At 35.7% G+C, this 23,843-nt stretch overlaps 1 protein-coding gene across 2 annotated transcripts; it reads left to right on the top strand.

Moving 5' to 3' along the window:
- The first annotated feature begins 2,990 nt into the window (after nt 1–2,990).
- LOC115976954 (casein kinase 1-like protein HD16) lies at nt 2,991–17,551 on the top strand. Of its 2 annotated transcripts, none has more exons than XM_031098529.1 (19): nt 2,991–3,226; nt 5,778–5,957; nt 6,011–6,250; nt 7,263–7,388; nt 7,482–7,555; nt 7,640–7,709; nt 7,807–7,862; nt 7,966–8,037; nt 8,125–8,219; nt 8,328–8,394; nt 8,754–8,883; nt 10,803–11,021; nt 11,105–11,235; nt 11,792–11,966; nt 12,169–12,259; nt 13,217–13,374; nt 13,455–13,643; nt 15,592–15,699; nt 17,122–17,551. In XM_031098529.1, exons 3-18 carry the CDS (start codon nt 6,071–6,073, stop codon nt 15,649–15,651), a joined length of 1,893 nt encoding a protein of 630 aa, XP_030954389.1. In that variant the 5' UTR covers nt 2,991–3,226; nt 5,778–5,957; nt 6,011–6,070; the 3' UTR covers nt 15,652–15,699; nt 17,122–17,551. The 2 variants fall into 2 exon arrangements, with proteins under 2 accessions (XP_030954389.1, XP_030954388.1); XM_031098528.1 differs by having other exon boundaries at nt 6,033–6,250.
- Nucleotides 17,552–23,843: the final 6,292 nt, after the last annotated feature.

A 23,843-nucleotide genomic window follows, 5' to 3' on the forward strand; every position in this document is an offset into this window, starting at 1 on the left:
CATCAGGACTAGAGGCACACTACAAAAAACTGCAGGAATTTGTGGGACCATCTGGACCAGTTGGTCCTAGAAGGGAAGTTGAAGCAGCTACTGCACCATTCTAGTGGCCAAGTGGGGTAGACAGGTTCGGATCCCTGGAGAGATACTTCTTCAAGACCTCTTCTAGGAATGATCAATGTCATCTTCGCTGCCCTTGGTAGGATCGGTTCTTGTCTCTCCAGAGTAATGTCTGTGGCTTGGCTATCCACCGAAGACAGCAATTCAGAGCCAAAAAGAGTCAGAATAGAGGCCCCGCTGGTTCTGGGCTTCCCGACCGACGATAAGATCGGAACTATCTAACCCCATAATGATACTTTGGTGGTCACACTCAGGATAGGGAGGTATGATGTTAAGAGAGTGTTGGTAGACCAGGGAAGTGCTGTGGAGATAATGTACCCCGACTTATACAAGGGGCTGAATTTGAAACCCAAGAACCTAACGGCATATGATTCTCTTCTAGTAAGTTTCAAGGGGAAGGCTGTTACTTTAAGAGGTCAGATTAGACTGTCCATACAGACCGGTTCGGACGTGGTGGAAGTGGACTTCATTGTGGTGGATGCTTATTCACCTTACTCGGCTATTGTGGCTAGACCTTGGCTTTATGCCTTAGAAGCCGTCTTTTCTACCCTGCACCAGAAGGTGAAGTATCTGTCTGATGGCCAGGTTAAAGAGATTGTGGGGAATCAGTCCATGGCTAGGCAGTGCATGGTGGCTGCCATCTTACATAGGCCTAATGCTGAGTCCTCGGCCTCTACTGAAAGGGACTTATAGCAATCAAAAACTTCGGTATTGTCCAATAATGGATTAACCAAGGAAGTGAAGTGCGAAGATTTAGAAAATGTCATTGTTGGCGATGATCTGGAGAAGTTCTTCCAGGTCAACTCCCAGCTACCTCCCCAAGATAGAGAAGAGCTAATTGAATTCCTTAGAAAAAATGTGGATGTATTCACGAGGAGTGCTTATGAAGCTCCGGGGGTGGACCCAAACTTCATTTGCCACCATTTGAATGTCAATCCATCTATTACCCCCAAAAAACAACCTCCTCGGCGCTCATCTAGAGATCATTTTGATGCTGTCAAAGATGAGGTGACAAAGCTTAAGCATACAGAGGCTATTAATGAAGTTTTCTATCCTGAATAGTTGGCCAATATTGTGGTAGTGAAGAAAAAGAATGAGAAATGACGAGTATGTGTGGATTTTATGGATTTAAACAAGGCTTGCCCAAAAGATCTCTTCCCTATGCCTCGAATAGACCAGCTGGTGGATGCCATTGTTGGTCATCCTCGAATGAGTTTCTTAGATGCCTTTCAAGGATACCATCAAATACCACTAGTCTTGGATGATCAGAAGAAGACAACCTTTGTCACTCCCACTAGAAACTACTATTACAAAGTAATGCCTTTTGGCTTGAAAAATGCGGGATCTACCTATCAAAGGATGATGACTAAGATGTTTGAGCCGCAGTTGGGCAAAAGTATTGAGGTCTATATAGACGACATGGTGGTGAAGAGCAAGGCGGTGTCTGAGCATGTGGGAGACCTCGGAAACATTTTTGAAATTTTGAGGAAACACAAGCTACGCCTTAACGCTTCCAAGTGCTCTTTTGGTGTGGGATTAGACAAGTTTCTAGGCTATATGGTGACTCACTGGGGGATCGAGGTTAATCCCGACCAGATTAAGGCAATAAACAATCTATAACCACCTCGGAATCTAAAGGAAGTTCAGAAACTAATCGAAATGACTGCTGCCTTGAACCGGTTTATCTCCTGGTCTGCGGATAGATGCAGACCCTTCTTCCTGTTGATGAATAAATGGAAGAGATTTGAGTAGACCGAGGAATGCGCTTTAGCCTTCGAACAACTTAAGGAATATCTTTCTCATCCACCTATCATGTCCAACCCTGAGGTTGATAAAATTCTATTTGCTTACATTGCTATGGCCCCTCATGCCGTGAGTTTAGTGTTAATACGAGTTGACAGTGGCATACAACGGCCAGTTTACTATGTGAGCAAGTCACTACATGAGGCCGAGGTTCGTTACCTACCACTAGAGAAAGCCATCCTGGCAATAGTGCATGGTACGCGAAAGTTTCCTCATTACTTCCAAGCACATACAATTGTCATCCTAACTCAGCTTTCACTCAAGGCCATACTTAGAAGTGCTGATTACACGGGGAGGATTGCTAAATAGAGCACAATTCTGGGGGCTTTTGACATCAAATACATGACCTCGTACATTTGTCAAGGGCCAGGTCCTTGCGGACTTGGTGGCCGATTTCGTTGAACCCCCATCAGAAGTAGCAGAAGCGACATAGAACATGGATGAAAAATCAGTTGGCACAATCTCCCTACAAGAACCTTTGTGAGACCCATGATTTTTTGGATTTGAAAACAAAAAATTGTTTTCAAATCAAGGAACCAAACAAATTCTTAATCTTCCATTGGCCACATTTGAAATTCTGTCCATGTTTTGTTTTTGTTGATAATTTGATGGTTGAGATAGGAGAATTTGAATTCTGGATGTCTCTGTTGGAAATACTAAAAGGTGCTAATTGAGTTATAAAACATTTTGTTCCGTACTTGCTTTAAAGGCAAAGAAAACGTTGGATTCTAACAATAAGAGGAGTATTAAATTAACACAGCTATGTAGAACCACCAAATTGAAGCCAACCCTAATATGGGAACACAATTTATTTTAGCAAATAAAAAAAGAAAATCCAAAGGACCAGAACAGTGCTGGGTGTTTATGAGTTGGGATATTTTTTAAGGGTAAAGTTGGGTATTAGGACCCACTCCGACCGTAGGAACTCCGAACTTGTCATAACATTTCTCGGACTCATTGACACCAATTCCTAAATAATTAAGGCTAGATTGTTCTACACCAATGCTCATTAAAATAACCTACACCTCCTCTACACACACTACACGTAACCCACATCGCTATCGTGTGTATCAGGTTTCACGTGCACCGCCTTTCCCATCGTTGCTTCTCTTTCTCTCTCTAACACAAACCCACACACGCACACCCACCCCACCCAAGTCACGACCATCAATTCTTTTATAGCCATCGTCTTCCTTCCATTCACAGCCTCCATACGTTCAAAGTTTCAATCTTGTTCAACTTTTGTGCACGGCCTTTGTGATCATTCGTCTCCTAACACAAATTTAAGTTCATCTAACAAGCCAAGGTACGTGTTTTGTAAAGTTTTTTTAGTTTCTCAATCATCAAAATTTTTTTTTTTTTTTTTGGGTGATTTAGCAGTTGTAGCAAATTACAACCTACCCATTATTTCATATTTTGTCAATGATGATAAATAATAATAATATAAAATTTTGTATATTTTTGTACTGAAGGTGCATTGGTATGTGTGAATCTGTATGTGGGTGTTGATGTTTTTGGGGCTTTTGTGGGTGTATGAGTGTGTGTGTGATGTGTTTGTTTCGATTTTTTGGATGATCGGCTGATTGGTGGGTGATCAAATTGAGGTGGGCTTCGATTATATTGGTATCATTTTGGATTTTTTTATTTTATTTTTTTATGGTTTATGGATTAGGCTTCTAGACTTTAGAGCTTAATTCCTTTTTGTATGATTGAGATTTTTGCATTAGAAACTGATGAGTTAATCTTTTGCATTTGAGTTTTTGGCTAACTGATGAAGATCAAAGAAGTTATAGCTTATAAAAAATAAAGGGTCTTCTGGATAGAATTTATAGTTTTAACTTGAATCTAGCTATGTTTGATGTATATTTGCTATGTGGATATAGCTTGCAAATTGCAATATAGCGCCAGTGAACCGGATTCTGTCTTAACTGTTTTTGTTAAGAGAAAAAGAATGAAATGACGAAATAGGAAACAACTGCAAATGCAAAAAGCGACAAAATTGAAAAAGGAAAGATGAGGAGGAGCACTCAGCCGAAGTCAACCATCAATCCATGTGAATGTGTTGTGTAAAATGAGCAGTGCTTCATCCCTACCTGCTATTGTTGCTTCCAAATCTATCATGTCGGCCACAAGCAACTTGATGACAGAGTTTGGCCTGACTATGAATTTATGAAAGTAATAGAAATTTTCAGGTTGAAGAAATTACTGAGATTTCCTTTGAAGAGGCATGGGGGAGGATAGGAAAATACATTTGGTGGATTGGAAGCTGTTGTATTCTCTGCTGTGTGATGGGCCTTGGGTATTGGAAGTTGAGTTCTTTCAAATATGTTTTGTTAGGAAATGGTTATGGTGGTTTAGTCTTGAGACCGATAATCTGTGGAAATGGTTGGTGGAGGTGAAATATGGGGAGAAGGAAGGAGAAAACGGGCTCTAAACTATGTTTGTTACTTACATAGGGTTGGAATTTGGAAGGGGATTAGGGAAATTTGGGAAAATTTTTCTAGATACATTACGTTCATAACTGGGGATGGAAGAAAAGTGCAGTTCTGGTTTGATGGGTTGTGCATGGACAAGGCATTAATAGATATATTTAAAGAGTTGTTTCAAATAGCAGTACACACAATGTCAATGGTATATGATTATATGGAGATTAGCTGCCCCTGTGGAGGGGAGGGAATGCTAAAAATTGGAATTCCACTTTTGTGAGACCAGTGTGGGATTGGATTTGTAATCTGTCAATTCTCTTTTCAACTTGCTATATTTTGTTAAGATAAGAGTGGTGTGGAGGATAGGGTATGTTGGAAGCTGAGCAGGCAGGTAGGTAATTTTACAACCAGATCTTATCATGAGGTTTTGAGAGGGAATAATGGTTCAGCTATTTGGAGACTAGAGACACTACCACGGGTGGCTTTGTTAGCATGGACAACAGCTTTGGGGAAAATTCTCACAGTTGACAATCATGTTAAATGTGGGATGACAGTGCAGTGCTGGTGTATTATGTGCAAATGAAGTAAGACTATAGATCATTAGTTTTACCATGTTAAATGTGGGATGACTGTGCAGTGCTGGTGTATTATGTGCAAATGAAGTAAGACTATAGATCATTAGTTTTACCTTTCTCATTTGCTAGGGAGCTTTGTACCTTCATATTTGTGCTGTTTGGAGTTGATTGGGTGATGCCTAGTTTAAGGATCTGCTGCATTGCTGGAGAAGGATGCTTAAGTTTTTTACAGAAAAAGTTAAGACTAAATATTTAAAGTGCATGCCATTTTATCTTATGTGGGCATCATATTTTCAGTTTGAAGTCTTAATTTCAAAGATTATGCTTCTATGCAATCAAATTTAAGTTCACATCTCCTCTGAAAACTAGTAGCCCATTTGACTTTTTTGAATAAAATAGAGCTCCTGGGCTGTTCACCATGATTTTAAACAATACTATGGGACTGCTTTCTCAAACTAGCTCTTAAGTTTGGCTGAATATGAGTTATCTTTTTTGGTCATTTATGTACTTTGTTTACCTTTATGGATGAAAAAATTGTGTTACAATGGATATTTACAATGGATTTAGCAATGTGTTATAATATTTAGATTATATTAAGGACATTGAATATTGAGAGGGAAAATCAAAGGTTTAAGTAAAAACAGATTGTTTTGGTTAAATATCTGAGTAATCACTGAAAGTGTAAAAGTGACCATTTTCTAAATTAAATGGTTACAAGTTACCGCAAGATAGTTTGTTCATTTTTATTTTTGCTTTTATCATATGATATATTATTAACTGTCCCAAAAGCTTAAGCTATTACGAAAGGGTGAATTTAATCACTTAACCATCTTTTTACTTCATATTTATTTTTCAGGTTAAATTTCAATTGTATTAAGTTCTTTGGGGTTGGGGAGGAAGGTAGAAAAAAATTTCCCTTTGCATGGGAAAAGAATGCCGGATTTGAGAAGTGGAGTTCGGCGATCAAAGAGGGTCAATAATGTCCAAGAGAATGCTGACGTTGTAGTTCCAGCTGTTTGTCCTGGTGCTGGAAAAGGTAAAACGAAGCTTCAGTTCTGAACTCAACTTTGTGATATCCAATTACCCCAGCGTTTCTTTTATTCCAATCCAGGTCCAGCTGGTAGAGGCAGAGGTAGAGGGTTTAGAACTATGAATCAAGGTAAGAATGCCAAGCCTCTTGGTACTGGAGCTGGTGGCCGGGGACGTGGGGCTTTGGATTTACCAGGGAGAGAGGTGGTTGCTATTCAGGATGAGCCGGTGGTTCAGAAAAGTGCGGAAAAATTAGCTGCTGCTGGAAAGGAGGGAAGCACAAGTCCACTTCCTGAAAGAGTACTATTTTTAAAGCCCTTCTGCTTTCGTATACATAAAATTGTGTTTGCTATTTTTCTCTAGCTTCTCCAGTTCATCCTTTCATTAAATTTGTACTTATCAATGATTGTATGTACATGTCAACTTACTTATATCCCCCATAGTTGTTTTTACTTTTTAATATCTGCATTGTGTATTATTTTTAAGTTTACCCAGATTAGCATTAGCACCTTCAAAATGAATTGCAAAATAATCTAGGTAACTTTATTAAGTGTCCTGGCCTAGCAACAAATTTTGCCCCATTTACCTAGTTTTTTTAAGCTCACCAACTTTGAGGGAAGACTCTTGGAGGTGCTAAGTGGGGTATCTTTGCTTCAAAGAGGCCTTCTTGCTTTGAGACACTGGTAAATTGACTTCTACAAAATTATGCTGCTGAATTTTTTTATGCTTTCTTTAAAGGATAAAGTTTTCCTTTAAACCAGGACCAGGTTGAAGGAATCTCTTCGAACCTATTATGCAGTGGTTCATAAGACCATCTTTGTGTATTTTAATCACATGATTCATTAAATCATTTAAACAAGCCATATGATTATTAAATAGATAATGTGATTAACAATACATGTGGATGCTCATTTGAGGTGCTATTTAGTGGGTGGAGGAACTTTCCTCCAAACTACTTTGAAGGAAAATGTTGTTAGACCTTTTTAACTTTCATTTCAAAGATGGTGTAACAGTTATTGTGGAAAAAATTAAAATGTCTTTCTTGAAAATTTTCAAGCAATTGAAGTGTACATGTTTTTCACTTATCATATCATATATTTTAAAATACATTCAATATGTACTTATTAATGGTATGCATCGTTTTACATAAAATGTACATTTTCTGATGCATGCTTGTACTTATTACATTAAGATATTAACAACTTTGTGTTACTTGTGTACATTGTCTCCGTGCCTTTCATGTTTTAAAACATGTCTTTTGAAGAAATAAACGATTTTTTTTTTCTTTTCTTTTTCGATTTGTCATTTTCAGGTTCAGGTTGGTAAGTCCCCTGTGTACAAGTTAGATAGAAAGCTAGGCAAAGGGGGTTTTGGGCAAGTATATGTTGGAAGAAGAGTGACCGGTGGCGCAGGGCGCTCTGGGTCTGATGCCTCTGAGGTTTATTCTCTCGTGCATCCTTAGTATACCTGTGTAAATTTCTGAAGGTAGTTGGTTCTTCTGCTAATGGCTATTTCCTGTACCTTTTTGTAGGTTGCTTTGAAATTTGAGCATCGAAAAAGTAAAGGATGCAATTGTGCCCCTCCTTATGAGTGGCAAGTATATAGGTAAGTTAAATTCTTACTATGATACTATTTTTTGAACTCTGACATGTATGATGTGACTAATCTTTCTTTTCAATTACCATAAAGCACTCTTAATGGGTGCTATGGACTACCCTTGGTCTATTACAAAGGTCAACAAGGAGACTACTATATCCTAGTGAGTACTTTGCTAGCACCATTTATTTTTGAATGTCTATGTATGTTGAACCTGCTAACTGTCATTGATACATGATCATTCCTGATTGCAAATGTAGGTGATGGACATGCTAGGCCCTAGTTTATGGGATGTCTGGAACTCTAGCAACCAGTCGTAAGTAAAGTTTAATGCTTCTTGAAATTGTTTTCTTCCCAATTATGAAGTTCTACTGTTCAATACTTTGTTTTATCTCTTATCATCCTTACTCCCCACACAGGTTGTCCGTAGAGATGGTTGCTTGTATAGCAGTGGAGGCAATATCAATTCTAGAGCAGCTTCATTATAAAGGGTACCTTGCAACTTTTTTGTCTTTTCTTTTCTCTGTATCTTCTTTGGGGCTAATAATATATTCATAATTATTGGGTTTCTACTCCAGTTTTGTACATGGAGATGTTAAGCCAGAGAACTTTTTGCTTGGTCAGCCTGGAACACCTAATGAAAAGAAGTTGTATCTTGTTGATCTTGGTTTGGGTATGTCTTTTCTGTTAGAAAATGTAACAACCCTTAATAGACATCTGGATATGCATCTATACTTTTGGTATTCTGGTTGTAATTGTAATTGGTCTATTTCTTGTTCAGCTTCAAGATGGAAGGATGCTTCTTCTGGTCGTCATGTTGATTATGACCAGAAGCCTGATGTTTTCAGGTGACTACATGCCTCCCTAAGGGTGTCTTTCTTTCAGTGGAGGATCAGATTGTGAATATGGTTCTAGAAACTCCTTAATCTTGCTTTCAAATACCCAAGGAAACAAACCTTGCTTGAGAACAATTCTGTAATATTTCAAAACAAAGGAAAAAAGCCTTCTTATTTTTCTAGAAATCCTTATTTCAGTGATAAGCTGGCTTAAGTGGTTCAAAATCTTATTTTTCTTATGTTAAGCCTTTTATTCTATTTTATTTATATTATATTTGTGCCTCTTCTAACTCAAAATATATATTTTTCAGATCAAGTGCACATATAAGCTTTATATTAACACAACTCGATTTGTCTTATGTTTTTGACAGGGGAACTGTTCGTTATGCAAGTGTACATGCTCATTTGGGTAGGACAGGGAGCCGAAGGGATGACCTTGAGTCATTAGCATACACCCTAATATTTCTCCTTAGAGGGAAACTTCCCTGGCAAGGTTATATTGTAAGTTCACTCCACCCTTCCACCTTGTATTAATTGGCATTGGAAAAATTGGGGAATTTGTCTACATGTGCTTGTGGTGGGTTTAGGGGTAGGAAAATTTGTGGATCTAGGGTTTAGAATTATTGAAGAAAGGGTTATGAGGTTGTGTTAGGAATTAAAAGATAGTTTGATGAGTTATTTGATTACTATTTGGTAGAAGAAAGAATGTGGAGTCTTAGGGTTTTAATTTAATAGGTAAAAGGGCTTGAATTGGGGTAGTAAGGAAGAAGAAAAATTGAGAATTTCATGGTGTTTTAGGGGCTATGTGAAGAGTACCTGTGAGTAAAACCCCAAGAAAGAGAAGAAGAAAAGGGAGAAGAGAAAGAGAGAAAAGAACACTCAAAGGCTAACATGCCTCAATGCTCAAAACACAATATTTTTATTATCATTTTTTGACAAGTAAAATATTGCATTAATTAAATGAAAAAAGGGTGTCGGTCACATACACAGTATGTATACACCAGGTACACCAACATCAAACACTAAAAGTACAACTGTCAAGCATCTTAAGTAAAATAGTAAAAGAAAACAAACTTGAGGCATTTATCCAAATCACAAAACTAGTACATCAGGTCAGAGTCAGATTTTTTTCATCCTTCAAAAGTCCTAGCGTTCTTCTCCCACTAAGTGGCCCACATGAGACAATGGGGGACCACTCTCCAAATCACAAAACTAGTACATCTGCCAAATTTTCCTTTCCAATGTGCTAAAAGCTCCACATCACCCTTTGGCATAACACAATGAACCTCAAAAAGAGAAAATACCATGATCCAAAGCTCTTACACAATAAAACAATGGAGGAGAAGATGATTGATGGTCTCCCCATCCCTCTTATTCAGGCAACACCATTCTATAATAATTAGTCATTGCTTTCTGAAGTTATCAGCAGTTAGGATTTTTCCCCTAATTGATGTCCAAAGGAAAAGACTGTCCGTTGTTGGAACTATAGGCTTCCACAGACTCCTCTTAAGGAAAAGATGAATGGGCTGTGAAATGTAACATTTTAGAATAGGATTCAACTTAAAAGACAGTCCATGAAGAAGGATTCAGCAAAGAGTATCCACTCCACCTTGCCTTATCACCCCAGAATAAATTGTGTCCATAAAAGAGGCAACAGACTCCAGCCCCCAATCTTGGACTGGTCGAATAAAGCTGACATCCTAGTGGTTATTATCCCCAAAAAAAGTCCAAAGATCTGCCACCAAAGCATCCTTATCTTGTGTGATACTAAATAGTTCCTAGAACCTCTATTGCAACGGTAGCCTGCCACACCAGGAGTCAGGCTAAAACTTTATAGAAGAGCCATCGCCTACCTTGAAGCTGATGAACCAGTTAAAACCCTCCCAGTCATCTCCCTTTGAACACATTGAGCACATATTTATAGGATTCTTTCTTGTACTAGGAATCTTAGGCCTCCTAGTTTGACTGGTAAACTAAAAACCTAATAAAATGCTTACTTGGACCCTAATAAAATGCTTACTTGGACCCAAATAAAATAAAACCTAAAACACTTAGTATCTTCTAGAAAATTCTGGACTCAACTGAAGTACCCAAAATACCCTTAATTTGCTTCATTTGCAGTATATACAGATTTGCTGAATGCAAAATTGACCATAACTCCGGCTGGTGCATGGTTGTTTTATTACCAAAAAACTTATCAAAAAAAGAATTGACCATAACTCATAAAATAAAAACCCAATTAAAAAACTGTTTTAACCCTAAAATAGACATATCTATAACTTTAAAGCCATACAATAGTCACTTCATCGCTATATCATTAACAATTGCAATTTCTTAGCTTAGATTACCTAGCATTTTGTTCCCATTCTATTTTCCCTGTCCCTATGTTTCTACAATGTTTAATAGTCTCTTGGCTGTAGGGAGAAAACAAAGGATTTCTTGTTTGTAAGAAGAAGATGGCAACTTCTCCTGAGATACTATGTTGCTTGTGTCCTCCTCCTTTTCAACAATTTTTTGAGATGGTGACCAATATGAAGTTTGATGAAGAACCAAATTACTCAAAGCTAGTTTCCCTTTTTGACAACAATATGTGTTCCAATGCAACATTGCGACCTATCAGAACTGATGGAGCTATAAAGGTGGTTTGGTGTTTTAAACTTATTGATCTTCTTTCATGGATTATCTCTTAAATATTTGTTGTTGACTCTTGCATGCATTATAGGTGGGTCAAAAAAGGGCGAGATCACTTGTTGAGTTAGAAGATGGTGGGCAGCTTAATAAGAAAGTTCGACTAGGAACTCCTGCCACCCAATGGATCTCAGTCTATAATTCCCGATCAGCAATGAAGCAGAGGTGAATGACGCTCAAATATTGTTGGACTTAGAGGCCACTCCCCCTTCTTCTATATTAGTAATAGTACCTAGAGATTTCTATAAAAATATATATTGTTTCTGTCTGATAATTTTTTGGTTGATGTGTAGCTTTGATAATAACTCAAAGTCATGTTCTTTGTTTTGTATGGTTAAAAAAATTAACATTGGAGTCTTATCATTAAATCATTTGAAGCACAATTTAAGGTCACTGTGGGAATTAGTTATAGATATTTACATCATATCTTGGTGTTTAGCTAGGCTACTTGATCTCTTTCTGAAAGGAGAATGCATATTAAAGTTATAGATATTATACTGGAATCAGCTGTTATACCTGCTTTTCGTTGGTAGTCTTATTCGAATCTTTACAGAGGGAAAGAGCCTTTTGAGATTGAATCCATGATCACCTTTGATTGCGTTGGCTAAAACTTTTACTTAATGACGGCCAATTATAATTGTTAATGTAAAATTATCTGTTTTCACTTGTTGGTTTTAGATTCTTTATCTTATTTACAAGTAATGGCATGCCTTAACTGCAGGTATCACTACAATGTTATGGATTCAAGACTAAACCAGCATGCAGATAAAGGAAGAGAAGATGGTTTGTACATTAGCTGTGTATCTTCATCATTGAATTTGTGGGCCATCGTTATGGATGCAGGGACAGGTTTCACATCCCAGGTTTATGAACTATCACCCATGTTCTTGCATAAGGTGGGTATTACCATAACTTGTCATCATCACTGACAGCATGTCAAAATCATGCTCTGAAAACTTATCCAAATTTCTACCTAATTCATGCCTTTCTCTTTACCTGTATAAAAAAGGAAAACTATAACTTGACATCTTTTTTTGAACTTCATATTCAATAACATGGTGGTTTAGCTACTTCATTTCTTCTAATTTTATTTGTCAGGAGTGGATAATGGAACAGTGGGACAAGAATTACTACATCACTTCAGTGGCTGGTGCATGCAATGGCAGTGCCTTGGTGGTAATGTCCCAAGGTAAGTGACAGCGATTTAATCTTTCCTTTATTTCTGCAACCTTCACTCTGTTTATCTAATTCTTAAGAGTGGCATTTGAGATGCTTAGGTTTGGTGACCACAATTTGTTTCTCAAAAAGAAAAAGAAAAAAAGAGTACATTTTGACATCCTTGTACGACTGGATGCGTGCTCATGGTGTCATTCTATGTCTTTTGTTGGTTTCTCAATTTCCCTCTCTTTATGGTTTGTAATCTTTGCTCTTGGGATTGTTCACACCCTTTGTGACAGTTTCATTTCTTTTTCAAATGAAACTTTTACTTATATATAAAAAAAAACCACAACTTGTTTCATGAGTTAGCAAACATTAGCTTAATTATGGGAAACCAGCTTCTGAAAGCTGGTATTATTTGGGCATGATAACTGAATTTCCTGGGTTAATGCTTCTGTTACTTTTATTTTTATCTGATTGACATATCTCTTCCTTGATGTATTCTGGAAAGAGTATATACTATGATATTATAGGATTCTTTGAAGTAGTGATTATTAAATTTGAACATAATTTTCTTCACTAGATCCTACATTCCTTTTCTTGTCACTTTTCACCTTTATTTGGGTGGATTTAATTTATTTCTAGAGTATGTTGTCTTACTTGTCAAAAAAGAAATCTGTTTAGCAATTATTTCTTTTATGGCACTTGGACAGTTTTGGTTGGGAGTTTCTTCCAAAAGCTGGAAAGTCCCTTTGAAACCAACTGAGCCAAACTTTGCACAGCCCTAGTTCTGATGAAAGTTATTGATTCTAAATTTGTTGGTTATCAGATTGCATCAGAAATTGCAAGTTTTTTTTTTTTTTTGAAAAATAGTTCTAAAGTAGGCTTCATAGTAATGATCAGGTCTTCATTATCTTTCCCCTGCAAGTTTTCTGGAGCTATTTTTTTGGGTAATATAATGCCAATATTGCTTTTCTTGCTATTGAAGGGGTGCCTTACACTCAGCAGTCCTACAAAGTCAGTGATGTTTTTCCTTTCAAATGGATCAATAAGAAGTGGAAAGAAGGCTTTTCAGTCACCTCCATGACCACTGCAGGTAGCAAATGGGGTATTGTCATGTCCCGAAATGCAGGTTATTCTAATCAGGTAGTTCAATTTCTTATTGCAATATTCCTTTCAAGATGAAATACTGGAAAAAGCACTTACGCCATGTACTGTATTCTTAGGTTGTTGAACTTGATTTCCTCTATCCAAGTGAAGGGATTCATAGAAGATGGGAGGGTGGATATAGGATCACCTCTACTGCTGCTACTGCAGATCAAGCTGCATTTATACTTAGTGCACCCAAGAGGAAATCACTAGATGTGGCACAAGAAACTCTGAGGACATCAGCTTTTCCTTCTAACCATGTTAAGGTACTTTTCCCGATTTATTAGCGAGTGTTTACATAATGCTATAGAATGATTATTTATATCTACGTTAAATCTTGTTTTGTGGAATATAGAAAGTTATTGTTGTTATTTTTGAAAGAAGTTTTTTTTTGACTCCTCCCCTCCCTTCCCCCTCAAAAAAAAACTGGGTTTAGTGATTCCATTCTAATAGATTGCATTACAAATGCTATATATGTGTGTACCTATTTGCTTTATAAAAAAAAAAAATACAAACCTATTTGCTGGACCGTCCCAAATATCAGCAGAAGTGGAAAGTCTTGAAGCTCCCCTGCCCCACCCTTCATTTTATAGTTGAAATTTTGGAATTGAACTTAATTACTAAAGAGTGACAGCTTTCGATAATTTGGATCAATAATTCATAAAGATGGAGAAATTGAAGGGATCATAGGATAAGAGTAGGGTTGATGAAGTGGAGAAGCGCATTAAGAGTGTTTTACGATCGTAGAATACCCATTAAGCTAAAGAGAAAATTTTATAAGACTGCTATGTGACCAGTTATGCTTTATGACACCAAATGTGGGGTTGTTAAGAAGTATCATATTCATAAAATGAGAGTAGCTGAAATGAGAATTTTAAGATATGGATAAGTGGAAATACATAGAAAGATAGGAATTGAAATGAAGAAATTCGCCTAAAGATAGGGGTAGTCCCTATTGATGAAAAGATGAGGGAGAGTCGTATTGTTCATAGGAAGGCGACTGATGCACCAGTAAGAAAGAGTGAGTTTATCCAAGTTGAAGGAACGAAAAAAAGGTAGAGGAAGACCTAAAATCATATTAGTAGAAGTAATTAAAAATGACATGTCAATAAGGGAGTAACAAAAAGTATGACTTTAGATAGAGTAGAATGGAGGAAAATAATACATATGGTTGACCCTAACTAATTCGTCAAGGATCTATAGCTGAACCCAAAATTTTAGGATTAAGGCTTTGTTGTTGTACTTTTAACTACCAAGTATTTTACAGAAAACTGATATGTTTTTGCCTTCAGCTGAAGTTTGAACTAGAGTAAATTATATTCCTCCCCAGGGTGTCACTCTTAATTTAGAGTTGTCTTATTTATACATAAACCATCATTTTATGTGATTAATTGGGATAAAGGATGTTAAATGGTCCAACTTTACATAATATACTTCCAAAAATAAATTTTTTTTGGGCTGTACTGAAACTATGGAATTAGGTGTATTTTATTGGATCCCAAGTTCCAACTAAGTAAACTGGAGGCTAAGTTTTATCATTGGGAGGCACTGTAAAGAAGTCTATGGTGTCAGCCATACCTTATGGAAAACATACCTAATGTGTAATTTACAGAAAGCAGAGCACAACTAGGCCTATGCAAATGTGTTCATTTATGCTAAAAGACATGTTCTACTCTTCTCACGAGGAAATAAAATTTCAGGATTTTATGAATGTGTGACATATTTGGGGGAGATAAGATTATGGAAATAGTTTTAGCTCTCAATGACCTAATGGAAGATTGTCTGCAAAATCCTTCTAGTGAAACAAACTTGCTTGGAATGTAGTGCTATAGAATTGGAATCATATGTTATTTTGATTACTTTTACATGTGTATATTTGTTTCAACAATTACTTAATGGTTTGATGGATTTCTCACTCAAGTACTTGCATTTTGTTATATAAATGGATGGGCCAATGAGCTCTTGCTCAAATGGCACCTCCTCCTTTTGTAAGAGCAAGTTAGAGGGTGAGGTCATGGTTCGAGACCCATTTTGATCTATTAGAAATATTTGCTATATAAAATATTTGATCTTTAAATGTTTGCCATATAAATGGATGATTTTGATCTAGTGGAAATATTTGCTATATAAAATATTTGATCTTTAAATATTTGCTATATAAATGGATGATTTTGATCTAGTAGAAATTGATCTTTGTTTTTGGCTATATGGCAGGAGAAATGGTCAAAGAATTTATATATCTCATCTATCTGTTATGGGAGAACAGTGTCTTGAAGTTTCAGACTTGGATAGAAGAAGAAATTGCACTTGCATTGTTAGCAGGTACAATATTTATACATCTCATTTTCATCTTCAATGTTGGATTCCCTTGTTAAAAAAAGGCCTTCAATGTTGGATTCAATGATGAGTTTCTATTGTTTCAGATCTCAACAATTACTGCCTTTTCTTCTAGCTTTATGCTTGACAGTAATTGGTCTCATTGTTATTTTTCCTTATTGGCCTGTATTCAAATGAGGAGCATATACCCTGCAAATTTATTGCTGCACTCCCTGGATACTAAGGACTGAAGAAACATTTCTTTTTAATATTGCGCTCACTCAAACTTGTAGTTCTATTACAATTAAAGACACAAGTCCTAGAATTTACCTACCAGTACAAAAAAGGGTGTTTAATGTCAGAAAAGCAATTACTTGATTACAAGGATTTTATATTTTCATTCCTTCTTATAGCTAGAGTCGCACTATCAAGAATTTGATGCCAGATTGGATATGTATATATTTTTATGCTGGCAGAAAACTTTCGTAAGATCACATCTTCTTGTCATTCTGGATTTTCTAATCCTATATGGACATTGCCCCTTGCATCTATTTGAGTAACATTACCCCCCACAAACTTTTGGAAGGCAAAATAGATTTCTTGTGAATCTTATGAGCTTAGACTGTTTTGTTTCTAAATGAGGACCTCCAAAAATTTTGGAATATGCACAAGTTGTGGAGTGCACATATATAAAAGCTGACATTATTTCTGCAAAGCTTGTCTCCCATTAGAACAGAATATTAAAAAAGGTTTGGCTTTATTTCTGTAGATGCAATCGTTCAAAAGATTAGGTTGTGCCCTAGAAGTGCCTTACACAATTAAAACCTTTGGTCCACCGTCTGCCTCTCTCTCTCTCTCTCTCATATCCTAGAGAGACGCTAAGAGTCTCCCATACTAGGGAATCACCAGTCCCCAAACCAGACCTTGCGAAATTGTGTGGTCCCTATGGTAGTAGGGTTAGTAGTTCAATCAAAATATTACTTGTTCATCCTAAAAAAGGGTATGACTTGAACCTGCCTAATGAGCCCTAGTTCACATGGCATTTTCTCCCTCAATAAAGAATGGTGTAGAGGGTGAGGTTAATTCAAGATCCATTGAATAAGTTGTGGAGTGAGAACTAACAACTAAGTGACCTTAGTTGTGTGGAGGTTATCATTTCAAACTCCTTGAGCATTACTCCAGTTGGGTTGGCACATTGCATGGGTTATGGGGGGTGATTGGTTCCATCCCTTGTAAAAATTAAAAAGACAGTAGTGTAAGCATATGGTCTTTATAGGCTTGCGTTTTACTCCTGGGACTCATTGACCTCAATCCTTTTGATTATTGTTTATAAAATTAAGTCCTGTACTTTTGTACTAATAACTCTTAATTAATTTATATATATCTACTTGAATAGGTCTTAACTTTCATATTATCACTTCTATACAGGCTGGCGATTGCATGGCACCACCTGTTATTGGTCCTATTGCTGGGGCTTTTGAGTGGCTCGGAATGTTTTGGAGTAAGCATAAAGTTGCTTTCATTCATGTAGTCTTGCCTGCGAAGAAAAGCGTACAGAAAGAAGCTTGAATTATGCCGGCATCATTCTTTTTGGTCATGTCTGGCAGAGGCTGTTCAATTCTGTACAGTTCCCTGTGGATGGGGTTTATCCTATGTTTTCTGTAATAGTTTGATACGAATAGGATCAGCAATTTGAAAACCTTTAATAGGCCGTTAAAGTTTGAAAAAGGATCAGAGATGTTCGACAGCTCTGTTGGTGCTGCAACAGTGGTTTACCTCAAAATATGTCATGTCATTGTTATGATCATAAAGGCTTGTATCATTATCAATGGATGTATGTTGTAACAATATTACATAATTTTTTTTTTTTTTTATGAATTATAATGAGTTTCATTAGAAAAAGCGTAAAGAGTTCAACTCTAGTAAGTACAGATGGCCATGGGTAGGGTATGGATCGGGTATATCCATACCCGATCCGAAAAATTTACCCATGGATACCCGATTATCAATACTCGATAATATTCATACCCGAATCTTACCCAAACATATTATTCATGGATATCCATACCCTACCCGAAACTCATTCAAATTTTTTTTTTTTATTCAAAACATTATAACATAAAAACTAACCAAATTAGAAGTTTGTAAAAATTATTGTAATATAGTTTGTAACTCTAGCATTTTTCTTATAATTATACAGGGAATATGCAAAAAAATGAGTAAGATACGCATATGACAAGGACTTTATACCTTCGGCTATACATAGAAATTCAAACACACAGACCCCACACACATACTGACATGATTATAAGCTAGAATATGTAAGAAAGTCCGGCAATAAAAAGGAACTTGGGCACAATGTACACCAATTTATAAATATTAATAGATTCCGGTCAATATAATATGTTCTCCCTCCAATACACAGAAACAAACTCAGGCTTACAACAGTTGAAAGAAACACTTTATCTACCTTAAATGGCTATAAAAACTCACAACCACTTAAGCTGAGGCCAACTGATGAGCCTTCATGGTAGAAATCTAGATATTAGCATGTATGTACACATTAATTTAAGCTCCCATTAAAGCCCTGTAGTATCTCAGAAAATCCTGCCGAACACATCTTATTCATGATCTTAAAACTTTGATTCAACCTACTGATACAACCCCAGGTACCACCAGTTCACAAAAGTGGAAGAAAAACAAAAGCTTCAGCCCAATGTAGATAAACAAGAGAAGCCATCTCCATTTTGTACAATCTTCATCAGTCCATCCAAAAGTGGACTAGTCACTGACGGTGAGAGGTTTTTTTTTTTTTTTTTTTTTTTTTTTTTTTTTTTTTTTTTTTTTTTTTTTTTAGGGCCGGGTATGGATATTATCTATACCCTACCTGAAAAATTCGGGTAATATCCATACCCTACCCGGTTGAGCTCTACCCATTAAGAACCAGGTATTACCCGAAACATTTGGATCGGGTAAGATTGGATATCCATTACCCAATGGGTATGACCATCCCTACTAGTACGACGGGAAGGTATTTATTGCTGTATATAATTGTAGAAGACAATTCCATAATTCCCTCAGAATAAGACACGCACGCATACCATTAAACACATGGTTTAAACACCATTTAAACAAAATGGTGTGCCATTTGATTTTAAACTGTTTTACTATAAAGAAAACACAAACAAAACAACAATAGGAAAAACTATGTCAGATTGAAGGGCAGAAGAAAAAAGAAAAAGAAAAAGAAGAAGACAGATTCCATATTACTTGAGACCCCAGAGAGATACCATATCACCACTGGCCTACCGCCACCGTCGAATGACTGAAACCACTAGACAGAGGGCCACTATTGGCAAAGTTTTCTCTTTTTTCTTTCGCTATAGGTTTGGGTATTTTGGTTGATTATTTTTATTTTTATTTTTATTTTTTTTTATTTTTTTATTTTTTTATTTTTTTTTCAGGTTGGATTGTTTTTAATTTAGGATTCATGTTAGATTTTGGATTATATTATGGTATTTGGGTTAGAATTGGTTTCGTTTTGGTTTTTCCGGTTTCTAAATATAATTTACAATAGGTCTTCTCAATTTGTTATATTTTTATGGATTAGAGAAATTACAAAATGTATTTGATTATTCACCGCAAAGAAACGGAGTTCAAAACAGTTGTATGTAACTAATCTTTTGGATTAAATTAGTCTTCTTTCTAATTTTCTCATGCTTTTTTTTGGTTTTGTAATGGACTCTGTGTCGAGGCTTCTATAACAAGTGGCATTGGCAAGTGTTGTATTTAAAAAAAACATGTTTTCTTAAATAATTTAGAATGTTTAATTTGTTCATTAAAATTTGTTGAAGATAATTTATTTTCCCTAAAAATTAAACAATTTTTAAAATTACTTTTCATATTTCTATCTCTATCAATATTTCATTTTATTATTTTATAGTGTGTTATGTTTGATTGAAATTATTTTATAGTGTGCTATGTTTTTCCAATTTTTTTTTCTCTACAGCTAAACTTTTTAAGTTTCAAATAAATTATTCAAATTCTTCATTCTTTTAAATGAGATTATTATGATAATAAAAAATCATAACAAAATTACTTTTTAATATTACTCAAATAATTGATAGACACATTTAAATGCATAGCCAATGTTGTGTTTTGATAAATTCAAATTCTCACTTCCAAAATAGCTAAGTATGAACTCAAACAAAAATCAAACCAAAGTTGAGAGAGAGAGAGAGAGAGAGAACTTGAGTTGGGGAACTCAAAAATACAACACCAAAATGCATTAACCTAAAATAGAGTTATAAAAAAACACAATGTTTCATCATCCTAAAGCTGAGTTGCAAGAAATAATAAAAAAATCTATAGAGAGAGAGAATAATAATAATTTTTTCAAGAGAGAATGTGAGAGACAATAACAAATTTATAGAAAATTGGATGAGAAGAAAAAGAGTTAAAAGATATAGTAATAAATACAAAATTATCATAGTCATGCTATGTAATAGAATATCACTATATTCTTATATACTATCTTTTTAATGCAATAGGATAGCATCTATGAAATTAAATAAAAGAAAAAGATAACAACTTAAAAACATAAAACTAAATCACATCAACTCAAACTAGAGTTCTAAAGAACACAAAAGTTAGTCAACCTAAAATGGAGATGCAAGATAAAAAAATCCACCAAAAAATGAAAAAAAAAAAAATTGAGAGAGAGAGAGAGAGATAACCTTTTTGTGTGGGAAATGGGAAAGTTATGCATAAAATGTGAGAGAATTGCAAATTTATAGTAAAATAATGAAAATAAGAAGAGGTAAAAATAAATGAAGATAAAAAGATAGATGAAGAATAATATTAAGGTAGATAATAATAGGGAGATAAAAATGTAAAATGGAGGGAAAATGTTGGAAAAAGTGTAACAATAATTTGGGGATTAATAAGAAGAAAAAGAGTTAAAAATAAGAGAGAGAGAGAGAGAGAGAGTGAGAGAGATAGAAATAGGTGGATAATGGAACTGCTGATGTGGCTCAATAGAAACATATATAGATGGTATATCTCTCACAAAAGGCACTGTTTTCAGTGACATCTAGGTTCCATAAAGAGAATGGAGGTAGAATTGTAAAAGTGGTGAAAGCAGAGTTAGTGTTCCCAACCCGCCTTTGTTTCAACTTTCAAGCAAATCCAAAGGCAGGCATTAGAAACATTCATTCAGGCCAAGAATTAGAAGAATTACCCTCCTGAAGAACCCACCTGTAAGTTCTGGGAATTAAAAAAAAAAAAAGGGAAAACTTTTCTTTTATTGACTTTCTTTCATTTTCGGAAAAGCATATATATATATATATATATATAAATATATATATTAATTACTAGAAGGAATGACGAACAGTAAAACAGTGGCTTTAATGCTTTATATTATATTAAATAACTCAGGAGTTATATTAAATGCTTTTATTTGATTGTGGAATTTGTCTACGGTTTCAAGGGATTAAATTTTCTATTTCTGCCGATGTAGTTTAGGCTGTGTTTGGTTGCTGTAAAACGTTAAGGAAAATGTTTCCATATGTTTGGTTGCATTTCAAAAAATTTTCCGGAAAATATTTTCTGGTGTTTGAAAAAGAAGAAGGAAAACACAAATCCAGAAAACACAAGCCACAACCCAGGAAAAAATCATCAACGATCGCGATCCAAGATCGCGATCTCGCTGGCGCGATCTCGCGAAGGTGAGATCGCGATCAATGTCGCGATCTCGCAACGGTGTGATCTCACGTTCGCGAGATCGCAATCGACGCTTCGCGAGATCGCGCCGTCGATCGCGATCTCGATCTGGCGCGATCTTGCAAATGCGAGATCGCAATCAACGGCGCGATCTCGCGTTCGCGAGATCGCGCCGTTGATCGTGATCTTGATCCGGCGCGATCTCGCGAAGGCAAGATCGCGATCTCGCGAAGCGTCGATCGCGGTAGTCGGATTGGAGCTCATGAGATCGGCGCGGACTGGAGCTCGGAGTATGCCGGCGATCGTTGGACTGACGCTCGGTCTTCTCCTCTCTCGCGCGCACGCTCTCTCTCTTTCTCTCTCTCTCTCTTTTTCCGGAAATACTTTGAAGTGAAAATGAGGGGAGAAAATCATTTCCGGGTCAAAGGTGAAAATATTGGTCAACCGGAAGTCATTTTCCGGAAAATATCATTTTCCGTGACAGCCAAACAAGTGGTTTTTACGGAAAATGATTTCTGGAAACGGTTTTCACCCAATTCAAACACAACCTTAGAAGAAAAAAAAGAAAAAAGAAAAAAGAATGGATGGAAATAGAAATAGTCCACTACTTTTACTTCAAGTAAGCAAACGGGATTTCTAACTCTTGCTACAATGTTGTTTTGATTTTTTTAATATATTTTTAGTATGTAATGAACAGTAGAAGTTTTAATATCGTGGCTTTTATCTATGTGTTGATGCTAAGAATCTTGATTAAAATGTTGATTTAAAAAAAAGAAAAGAAATTACCTGACCTATACGTCACATTTTTTTTGATGATTTTTATTTTTTGATGAATGACCTATATGTCACACCACTCATATCATTTTTTTACTTACTAGTAACCACTTATTACATAAGTAATTTATAAAAAACTTGCAGTTCTAGCATTTTCCTCATTTTAGTGACCATAAAAAAAAAATATAAATCTAAAATCTAAAACAGAATATACAAACCCAAAAAAAATAAAAAACTCAACAACAAAAATTACAGTAAAACTAAAAACAAAATTAAGTTCAATTAATTAATTTTATCCAAAATAAATAACCCTGCCATTAAAAAATTCTAAACAAAAATAATTTTGTTCTTACCTACACAAAAAAAAAAAAAAAAATTTCGACTACTAAGTAGCAGAATTAAAGATATAAATCACTGCACACAACTAACAGTTAAACCACCCTTTTAACTCAAAGTTCTGACTGCGTCCGTGCATGGGGTCTTGCATTTAAGACCATTTATGAAAGAGTAAGACAGTTTGCCAAATAATTTTTCGGTTAATTTGTGACTATAGCATTTAAAAAAGAAAAGAAAAAGGTGAGTAGAACAGTGAAAAGTGAAAACATCATCAGCAGCGTGAATTGCGGTTGCACCACAAATCTGATGGACCCAATCACTATAGTTGCAGAGTCCTTGATTACAGTAACTCAAACGTGTTGGCCCTATCATTGCTTGTTGAGTAATGCCGTGGTTTGTTCAATTTTATAATTAATGCATGAAAATCTCAATTTAAAGCGAAGGGGTTGATTCTGAATCCTGATCAACCCTACATCATGGGATTATTTTTATTGATTCAGTATTGAAATCTTGATTGGCTGGCTTACGTCAATAATAGAATTTTTTTGTCCTGCAAAAACTGAAAGTAGCCGAAAGGCTTTTTTTGAGCCCTCCACAGTCACATGGGAGTGTGACTCAGTGACATGCAGCCTGCAGGGAAGTGATCACGTGCTCACGTTCTTGTATCAGAACTGTCAATTGGATCCACATTACCCGGATATAATGTTTATAAATCAAGATTTCGTTGGTATTTAAAAAAATTTGGCACACTTTTTTTTTTTTTTAAGTAAAATTTTTAATATTTAATAAAGGAATGCCACATAAACAAAACTTTTTAAAATCTTTTTCACAATTAGAGTCGTGATAAGTTATCACCGCACATCCTTGGTGCAATGGTCACTCCATAAGTATTAATACTTGTAAGGTGTGAGGGGCAAGAGACATGATTCAAGTTTCCAGTAGGGAGCTTCACGTGCTCACGTTCTTATATCAAAACTGTCAATTGGATCCACATTACCCGGATATAATGTTTATAAATCAAGATTTCGTTGGTATTTAAAAAAATTTGGCACACTTTTTTTTTTTTTAAAAGTAAAATTTTTAATATTTAATAAAGGAATGCCACATAAACAAAACTTTTTAAAATCTTTTTCACAATTAGAGTCGTGATAAGTTATCACCGCACATCCTTGGTGCAATGGTCACTCCATAAGTATTAATGCTTGTAAGGTGTGAGGAGCAAGAGACAGGATTCAAGTTTCCAGTAGGGAGCTTCACACACATATACACTTAGATTAGGTTAGAGTAAACTTCTATCTTGTATATAGAAAAAAAAAAGA

This window comes from Quercus lobata, chromosome 2 (genome assembly GCF_001633185.2).
Source record: "Quercus lobata isolate SW786 chromosome 2, ValleyOak3.0 Primary Assembly, whole genome shotgun sequence".
In the NCBI taxonomy this organism is placed as follows: Eukaryota; Viridiplantae; Streptophyta; class Magnoliopsida; order Fagales; family Fagaceae; genus Quercus; species Quercus lobata.